This window comes from Crocuta crocuta, unplaced genomic scaffold (assembly GCF_008692635.1).
Source record: "Crocuta crocuta isolate KB4526 unplaced genomic scaffold, BGI_CrCroc_1.0 scaffold339, whole genome shotgun sequence".
Taxonomy (NCBI): Eukaryota; Metazoa; Chordata; class Mammalia; order Carnivora; family Hyaenidae; genus Crocuta; species Crocuta crocuta.
The window spans coordinates 2,216,834-2,226,600 of NW_027530357.1; the positions used below are offsets into that span (position 1 = coordinate 2,216,834).

At 57.0% G+C, this 9,767-nt stretch overlaps 1 protein-coding gene across 1 annotated transcript in view; it reads left to right on the forward strand.

Annotated features, from left to right (window-relative positions):
• RAB35 (RAB35, member RAS oncogene family) overlaps positions 1-9,767 on the forward strand; it is a 17,478-nt gene that overhangs the window by 4,799 nt on the left and 2,912 nt on the right. Inside the window, exons 4-7 of the mRNA XM_077766046.1 lie at positions 1,129-1,179; positions 4,292-4,415; positions 8,814-8,938; positions 9,032-9,156. Coding sequence (XP_077622172.1) covers positions 1,129-1,179; positions 4,292-4,415; positions 8,814-8,938; positions 9,032-9,156 — 425 coding nt within the window. The remainder of the gene's footprint in view (positions 1-1,128; positions 1,180-4,291; positions 4,416-8,813; positions 8,939-9,031; positions 9,157-9,767) is intronic.

Consider the following 9,767-nt stretch of genomic DNA (forward strand, 5'->3'; position numbering starts at 1 on the left):
AGCGCGGCCCCCGCCCACCTTCCCTGCAGAGGCCCCGAAGGCCAGCTGCTTAGCTCCCGGCAGCCTTGGGTGCCTCGCCTGAAGACACACATCAGGAATTACAGGAGCATCAAAGGGCCCACTGCGCACGGAGCTCTGTGTGTACTGATTCTGTCCTTCTGTGGCCGGTTCCCCCAGTTGGCCTTCGGGGTGGCAGGGGTAGGGCATGGGACAGGGGAGACAAGGCAGGTGCCCAGGCTAAAGATGCTGTGTGCGAAGTAAAGGGAAGCCAGGCTTGTGGCGTTCTGAGAACAAGATGCTCGGGATGCCACGGTAAGTGAAATGGTGCGAGCACATGTGGGCTTTTGGGCTGACAGGTGTAAGGCAGACACCCCCTCCTCATCCATCCAGCTGGCAGTGACCCCAAGGGGAAGATGGCTGGCAGTTGGTTTTAATTGTCCGGGCCTCAGTTTTCTCACCGGCAGAATGGCCCTGGTGATCTCCACCTTCTAGCCCCACAATTCCTCATGTCATACTGTCCACAAACTGCAGCTCCACCCACAGTGTACACTGTTCTAGGGACCGTGTTTTAGACATACTTTTGGGGCCAGCATCATTTGGCTGACCGTTCTCCTGCTTTATTCATGTTCTCTGGTGTCTTCCTCTGGGTTTCATCACACAGGGCCTGGGCCTGAGCCCCTTTCTCCTCTCTCCCCAGGGAATTTGGGACAGCTTATCTCACACCAGCACAGAGGAAAAGGTCAGAGATTCAGTGGGAGAGATGTTCTCTGTATGGCCGGTTTGGGAGATAAAAGCAGAATTGAGGCAGGAGATGGGTCTGTTGAGCTGCTTCTTTTTTTCTTAAATTTATTTATTTGTGAGAGAGAGCCTACATGGGCACAAACAGAGGAGGGGCAGAGAGGAACAGAGGGAGAGAATCCCAAGCAGGCTCTACCCTGTCAGCGCAGCTCTATCCCATGAACCATGAGATCATGACCTGAGATGAGATCAAGAGTCGACAATTGCTAGAGCCACCCAGGCGGGTACCCCGAGCTTCTTTAGTTAGCACTTGGGTGCCGACTCTTGGGACTGACTGGCTTAGAGGGAGGGACCCAGGCCCCCTCTCATCTCCTGCTTTCTCTCTTGCAGGTGTGGGCAAGAGCAGTTTACTGTTACGTTTTGCAGACAACACTTTCTCAGGTGAGTATGCCCTTGGGGTGCTGCTGGGTATATTGGGTTTGGGATCCCTTTACCTGGTGCCTTTGCCTAATGTCTGTTTTGTTCACAAAATCCTTTGTCAGGTCCATCCCTTTTCTACCCAGAGACTTTCGGTGCCCCAACAGTTAAGAAAAAAACCTTAAATAGTATGAGTTAGCACAAGCCTGTGTAAAATTTCAAACAGACTCAGTGACGGGAAGAATGAAAGCTGTCCCTTCCTGTGTCCCTGCTCTGGTGCCCTGGTAGCCTCTGTCCAGCATGGTGTGTGTCTTGCCGACTTTTTTTTTTTAATTTCTTTATTAAAAAAATTTTTTTAAGGTTTTATTTATTTCTGAGAGAGAGAGAGGCAGTGTGAGCAGGGGAGGGTCAGAGAGAGAGGGAGACACAGAATCTGAAGCAGGCTCCATGAGATCATGACCTGAGCTGAAGTCAGACGTTTAGTCGGCTGAGCTACCCAGGAGCCCCAGTTTATTATGTTTTCTTTGGCACCCTTGAGTTNTTAACTCCACACGTGGTGGGTCAGCAACTGGCCTCCCTTCGGCATCTCCAGGACCATCCTTCCCCATCTCTTTTTTGTTTTTAATTTTTTATAGTTTATTTATTTTTGAGACAGAGTATGAGTGGGGGAAGGACAGAGAGAGAGGGAGACACAGAATCTGAAACCGGCTCCAGGCTCTGAGCTGCCAGCACAGAACCTGATGCGGGGCTTGAACCCACAAACCATGAGATCATGACCTGAGCTGAAGTCGGACACTTACCCGACTGAGCCACCCAGGCGCCCCTTTCCTTTCCCATCTCTAACAGACCTCTGGTTCATATTCATCAGCCGTGCTCTCAAGATGTGCGTGCTTTCGAGATGTGTGTGCTTTCTGGCTGCTTCTATTTTAAGTGATGCATTGGCTGGGATGCACTGTGTGTTTATCCTTGTATAGGAGTGGAGTTACTAGGTCAGGGGATATATGCGTTGAAAACTGCCAACGTGTCTTTCAAAGAAGCTGTGCTAAGTGACGGTCCCACTGAAGGGGTCAAAAGTGCCCCTTGTCAGTTCTTTTCGGCGAGAGGCAAAAAGTGCTGTCATTTGAATTTGTATTTTCCTGATCACTGGTGAAGCTGGACACGTTTTTGTTTGTTGCTATGTCAGGTTCACTGCAGACGCTTCGGCTTGGCCTCTCCGATCAAGGACCGAATGTGACTCTGTTGTCGGGAATTCCGTACGTTGTGGTTGGGTGGCAGGCTGCAGTTAGGAAGTGATTTCATGGCCGACACTTCCTCTCTGGGGGAGAAGTGGGTTTCTCCCGACAGCAGCCCTGCCGCACCACTGGTGCCGTGACGATGGCAGGGACCGTCTTCCTGTGTGACCATGAGCGTGACTGAGTCTCCGCTCACCTGTAAAATGAGACCGCTTGTTGTTTCTCCCACAGAGGTTATTGCGAGGATGACCTGAGACGGCACAAGTCCTGGTGCCTGGACTAAGTAACGCTCAAGAAGTAGCAGCGGTTGGTGGTGGTTGTGTTTTCTGTTCCAGAGCGCTAACTGCTGGGCCCTTACTCATGCCCGAGAGCGCCTCTCTTGCTCCTGTGTCCCTCGTGTTCCACCCCCAAGGCGCCCTCAGCTCTTGGCTCCTTTGCGGTCTCTCTCCTTTCCATTTCCACCACCAGCGTGCTAGCTGAGACCGTTGTTCTGGCCTGAAACGTTACGGCAGCCTCTGCCCGTCCCATACCCGACAGCTGAGGCCACCGTGTCTCTGGCAGGGTCTTTCCTGTGTTTGAAAACCTCAGCAGCCTTCTCACGTGTGCAGTTTCTACCAGGGCTTCCCCACATCGGCACCACTGACTCGTGGGGCCCCGTGGTTCCTGGTGGTAGGGGCTGCCCTGTGTGTAAGGATGTCGAGCAGCATCCCTGGGATCTGCCCACTCAGATGCTGGTAGATTGCCAGCCTCCCCCCCAGCTTCTCAGCCTTGGAAATCATACCTGTTCTTGCAGGCCAGGCCCAAGTGTGACTTCCTCCCCAAAGCCTTCCTTGATCTCTGCCCCACCCTGCACTTTGACCCCTCCTGTACACTTGTCACGCCTCATATTTTCAGGTGTGTGTGTGTGTGTGTGTGTCTTGTCTGCAGCACCGCATTATACAGTAAGCCCCGAGCGAAGCGTGAATGTGTGCTCTTCGTCATCCTGGATGGACTATGACATTGGCTAGGTTTTTTCCTTCCACTCCGTCTTCCACACAGATGCCCAAAGAGAACTATTTACAGTGCAGCTCATGCTCTGATTCAAAGCCTTCAGTGCCTCCCTGCCACACACAAGAGAAAGTCCAAGCTTGCGAAAATGGCACAAAGGCCCTGAGATCTGACCTCGCGTCCCCCTACCTGCTTCCCACCACGTGCCTGACCTCATGTTACACCCTCCCTTGCTGTTGCTATTTTTGTGATTATCTCCTTTGCCTAGAGCAGTGTTTTCCAAAATACCGGTCATGACTTGTGTGTTAGGAAGTCAGTGCTGTGGGTCATTTACAGCATTTGGAGCAGCACAGAAAAACCCCGGAGTGTGTCTTGGGTGCCCCACCACTCTCAGGCCCCTGCTGACGCGTCCGCGCCAGCCCCTTGGAGGAAAGGAGCCCATCGCCTCCCGGTTTTATTTCCTTTGTGGTGCTCATCACTCCCCAAACGCTCTTCCTTATCACTTTGTTTCACTGTGTCCTGTCTCTTGCCCTCACCTCCACTGAGGGCTCCATCTGGATGTGGACCTTGGTGGGTTTTTTTTTTTTAGTTTATTATTTTGAGAGAGAGCAAGCAGGGGAGGGGCAGGGAGAGAGGGAATCGCAAGCAGGCTCTGCACTGTTAGCATGAGCCCTATGTAGGGCTCAATCTCACCAACTAGGAGATCATGACCCGAGCTGAAATCTAGAGTCGGCCACTTAACCGACTGAGCCAGCTGGCTGCCCCCAGACCTTGTTCAGGGCTGTGTCCCTGGGACTTCAAAAGTGCTGGGCACAAAGAGTGAGTGGGGAGGGATTGTGGAGGCCAGAGTCACCTGTGTGGGTGAGGACACTCTGATGGGCACCCTGTGGGCCTTGCTAACGTGCGTGTGTGTGCAGGCAGCTACATCACCACAATCGGAGTGGATTTCAAGATTCGGACTGTGGAGATCAATGGGGAGAAAGTGAAGCTGCAGATCTGGGACACAGCCGGGCAGGAACGCTTCCGCACCATCACCTCCACGTGAGTCAGGCCGGCCCGCTCCCATTCTGACTCCTTGCCACCTACATTTGGATGCAGTGTTGGGTGTCCCAAGTCATAGAAACATCCCTGAGATGGGCCCCTGAGCTGTCCGAGGGGAGCTGCAGGCTGGCCGCAGTTGCCGGCGTTGAGTGGGGGGGTGGCCATGAGGTACGGCTGCCCATGGGTGGCCGGTTGCTTTGGGCCCCGGCTCCAGGGCTGGTGGGAGAGCAGCTGGTCAGCTTTCCACCTGGCCTTCAGTTCCTTTGTATGGAAAATGGGATAACAGCGATGCTGGCTTCCTAGGTGGTCAGATGCTTAGTGAGTTACTCTTGTTAGGTGCCAGCTGTGACAGGCTGGGACGCTGTGCAGGCTCCTGCCACCTACCTGACTTCTTGGAGGAGGTTTCTCTTCGTTGAGAAGCTTGGAAGGGCACTGGTACAGAGAAGGCCGTTGTGAGGCTTCTCCTCTCCTCCCCAAAGCCATTTACTGGGAACGTGGCTCTCCCAGTGGATTGCCTGCCTTTGCTGCCACAGCATGTTTGTGGCCCTTCGCTGTAAGCAGGGCGAACCCAGCTGGAGCGCCAGACAGCAGGGGCCCTGTAGAGGGGCTCTTGGTTCTTGGGCCCTTAGTAGAAAAGGTTCTAGGAAGGAGCAGGCTTTGAAGACCGTTCAGAATTTATATTTCTGTTCTACTGTGTGACTTTGGGCAAGTTGCCTAAACTCTCTGTGCTTTGGTTTCCTAGAGGGTTTCGCCTTAGAATCTGCTTTAATGCTGAGTCCTGTGTGCCATGTCCTCTGTGCTTGGGCTTCATGTGGATGATCCCGTTGAGCTTTCTGTAGGCGGTGCCATTGTCTCCCCCATTTTACAGATGAGGGAACTTCTGAGAGGGTCCTGCCGCCAGCGAGCACGGACCCTGAGCTCCAGGCCGTGGTTTGTGTGGAGTAGGAGCAGGTGTCCGGCCTGTGGGATTGCTTCTTTGGTAGGCCTCTCCTTTGCCTCTCCAAGAGGTTCCAGTGTGTTGGGGGGGGGGGTTCTTGAGAGAGTGGGGGGGAAGGTTTTTTTGGTCAGAGATCCCTGGCAAGGAGCCCCGTTGTCACCCTGTTTTCTGTCTCGGCAGCGAGGGTCTGCCGACCTGAGAGGCGCGGCGGGGGCGCAGGCTGGGGAGGAGCGGGTGCCGAGGTGTCGGATGGTGAGTGACCATCTCTTCGGCATGGAAATGGGACAGACCCTAGGCTGGCTGCCCAGCCTGAGGCTCTTAGGATCTTCTGAGGGGTGAAAAGCCCCCATGGTGGTGGGCGGGAGTGTTGGGGGGACTCTCAGGGGTGCTGGCCAAGCAGGGAGAGTGGCTATGCCAGTGGGTAGGCGGCCCTGGTTCGAGGGGCTGGAGCCTGAGCGGGTCCTGAGCAGGAGGCGTTTCTGTCCCTGGGCCAGCCGTGGCGAGCGCCTGTGTGCCATGGCCTGTGATTCTCCAGGCCCCCCGGGTCCCCCCCAGTGCAGCTCTCTGTGACTACTTGCTGGTGACTTGCCTGAGTCCCCATGTGTCCTAGCAACTGCCAGTAAGACCTTAAGGAGGGCATCTGGGGTCAGGGCTCCTTGGGGCAGAGTGGGCGTCATGGGCAGCCCAAGTGTCCGTCCAAACCTGCACAAGACTTCCTGTGTGGGTCAGGACGCCTGGGCTTTGACCCCACATGGCTGTACTCTGAGCTGGGATTTTCCCTAGTTCATTTCATTTAATCCCGAATAAAGGGTCCCGTGATTATCTCCATTTTATGGACGAGAGAGCTGAGGCCCGGAGAGGGTAAAGTGACTTAGTTTGGTTGGTTAGTCAGGAGTTAAATTGAGGTCCCTTTGATGCCAGAGCTCTCGCTTTCTGGTTCAGTCTACGGCCCTGTTCTCTGCCGGCTCCTACCCTGAGGGACTGGGGTTGAGGCAGATGCTCTGGTGTCTCCACTCAGGGAACTCAGGGCGGCCTAGAATTCTGGGCCTGTGGCCACGAGAAGGGCTCTGGGCGGGGCGCTGGGCCGGGGTGCAGAGGAGCCCTGACCTCCGTGAGGTCCGCTCCCTCCCGTATCCTGTCGGGGATGCTGGAACTGCTCACCGCTCCAGGGCGGCGTGCGTGTGTCTCGGGGCGCTCGGGAAGGGGGCGGTCTGCATGGCGGGGGCCGGGGGGCACTGGCTCGGCCCCTGCTGGCCGCCTTGCCTATCTGGGGAAGCGCCACCGTGTGGTCCCCCGCTCTGCGCTGCAGGCCGTGCCGAGGGGCCACAGAAAGCCTTGTCGTCCTGTGAGCGTGGCCGGTGAAGAAGGGAGGAGTCTTGGAAGAGTTTGGGTGTGGTTCTCAGGAACTGGGGCCGTGACCTTTCCGGAGTCCGGGCGCGAGGGGAGACCCTGACGCTGCATCCTGTCAGGCTGGCAAGGAGCCCCGTTGTCACCCCGCTGCTTCTGTCTCGCAGCGAGGGTCTGCCGACCCGAGAGGCGCGGCGGGGGCGGAGCAGGCGCCGAGGTGTCGGATGGTGAGGTGATCGGGAGGGGAAGCCCCTCTGGTACCTGGCCCTGTGGCCCAGGAGTCACACCAGCCACTGTGGTTCAGCGGGTCACTCCGCTCGGCCGCACGTCTTCATTGGTAAAACGGCGACCCTCCCGTCTGTCCTACCAGGTTGCTGCGAAGACGAATGAGGGCGGTGGGTGCGGAGTGCTGGGTGGTGCGCCAGCCGCAGAGCTGCTGAGGAAGTGGGGGTTGCGGCCACAGTGTTTTTTTTTTTTATCGGTGACAGTGCTGACAGGAGGCCCAGAAGCACGGTGCCCGCCTCGTCAGGGCTCCTCCTGACTGGTTCTTGCTCTCTGATAAAGCCCCTTTCAGCACTTTCTGGCATCTTCAATAGTCCAGCACGGAGAGCTTGGAAACGTGTTCCTGTGCTTGCACTACCTTTGCTGTCAGGGACAGGCGTCTGTCACCCTGGTCCTGGCGTGCACTTCCGCCCATTCGGGTGATGCTCCCAGCAGTGGCCGCCGGGGCAGGTCTGAGAGCTGGTCCGAGGGCCCGGCCCCTGCACGGCTTGCCTGCTGCCGGGCTGGGCCCCCAGGGCAGGGGCTGCATCCCGGGGAGCCCCCGGCTGGTTTCTGAGGGGCGGAGAGACGGGGCGGGGGACACAGGCTGGGCTGGGCCCGAGCAGGACCCGGCCTGCTTCTGCTCACGGCTCGGGAAAGCTGCCTTCACTGGTGCCTTGCGTGCTGTCCCGTGGTTTTCTTTCCCCTATTTGAGGGGCCCCAGCTTGTCACTGAAGGAACAGTAATGATGGTAGAGAGGCACCACGCCCTGGCCGTTGACTACCGGCTGGCCCCTGTGAAAACACAAGCCAGCCCCCCTCCTCCTCGCAGCCATCCCCCGAGGGAGTACCGACACGTCCGTTTTGTAGTTGAGGAAACGGGACACCAAGGTGCATGCAGTAACCTTCCCGGCGTCCCAAGGCTTTTCAGAGACGGAGCCAGGGTAGCCTCTCTCCTGTGACTGGGCCTAGAAAGTGAAGGGGTGGCCCGAGTGCTGGTGAGCAGGTCGTGAGCACGTGGCTGCACTCGCACCACGGCCAGCTCCCTCCGAAGGCTGGGCTGCGGGAGCTGCTCTCCCACAGCCTGGGCAGCCGAGGGCTCAGGCGCCGAGAAGGCCTGGAGTCGCGCGGGGTCGATGACCTCCATCCATCCATCTGACCCGTGTAAATGAACGGGGTGGCGGTGTCTGGAGGGGAATGTTTACATCCGCCTGCCTTCCAGACCTTCTGGCTGACCTGAGGCCGTAGGGTCTGCATGTTTGGATGGTGGCACTTCTGGGACGTCCTCTTCTCAATTGTGCCCAGATGCGCCGTTTCCATGTTCTCTCTGCCACCGGCAGGGATGAGCCCAGAGTGGTGGAAGGGAGGGGTCCGCCTGCTCCCAGCGGAGCGAATGAGATGTTGGCTTCACAAATGGTGTGTCTTATTAGAGTGGCATCTCACTGAGGTTTGAGGAGAAAAAATCTTTGAATGTTAAAACAAAGACGGTGATGATATGACGTCAAACACAAAAATTACTTGCATTTTAAACATAAAACAAGAACTTCAAAGAAATTTCAAGCTAGTGGCAGACTCCTACAGCTTAATTGGCCACCTCAGGGCCACTCCCTACTCCCTGTGCCTTGGGGACGAGTGTGAGGAGGAGGAGGAACAGTGCTGCTGAGCGTCCCGGCGGGGGCAGTTCCAGGATGTCCAGCCGAGGTCGCCTGGAGAGCACATGCTGGGGGTCTTGCGGGAAAGCGCTTGTCCGTCATCACTTCCCTGGCTGCTCTCTGGGTGCGGGCAGGCGGGTCTTAGTGAAGAGGCTGAAGTGAAGTGTCTAGGCTGAAACTCTGACCGATCCTCACCCTACAGGTATTATCGAGGGACCCACGGGGTCATCGTGGTTTATGATGTCACCAGTGCTGAGTCCTTTGTCAACGTCAAGCGGTGGCTTCATGAAATCAACCAAAACTGTGATGACGTGTGCCGAATATTAGGTGAGGCTGGACCCCCTGGGGTGGGGACGGTGGCGTGGAGGGTGGCGGGGGGGCGCCCCTGCTGGGCTGGGCTGACTTTGCTTTGCCTCGAAGTGGGGAATAAGAACGACGACCCTGAGCGGAAGGTGGTGGAAACGGAAGATGCCTACAAATTCGCAGGGCAGATGGGGATCCAGTTGTTTGAGACCAGCGCTAAGGAGAATGTCAACGTGGAAGAGGTGAGGCCTGGGCCGGGGGAGGGAGTGGGGCCCCACTCTGTCCTCCCCTCTCTGCTTCTAGCCCACCTAGAGTACCACGTGGCTGGCAGAAAACATCATAACTGCCACGTGTTAGGGCCTCATGTGTGCCTGCCGCACGTGTCACACTAGACCCTATACAGGTGTTGTTAGCGCATATCTCAGCAGGCCTCGGATGTAAGTTACTTCCACGTTTTATACAGGAAACTGAGGTTCCAAATTGAGGAATGTCCCCCACCCTGTAAGAGGCCGAGCCCTACTCAGACTGGTCCCACGCCCTAGCCACACATGGCTCCCACTCAGTCTTCGGCCTCGCCGCCCTCCCCAGCCCCACCACTGGTACCTCTTCCTGCTCTCCAGGCTTTCCTTAGGGCCTCGGCCTCCCTGCAGACACCTGGTTGCTTTCCTGGGGCCGCCAGGGTCGAGGTCAGCGCCTGCTGCGAGCCCCCAGAGGCTCCGGGGGACGCACAACCCCACGGAGCAGCTGAGCTTCCAGCCGGAGCAGCTGAGCTTCTGCTAGGCCTGTTAGGAGAGCGGTGGGGAGTCTGTGTTACAGAAGTGGGACCCTGTGCCACGGGCACAGGCAGGCCCTG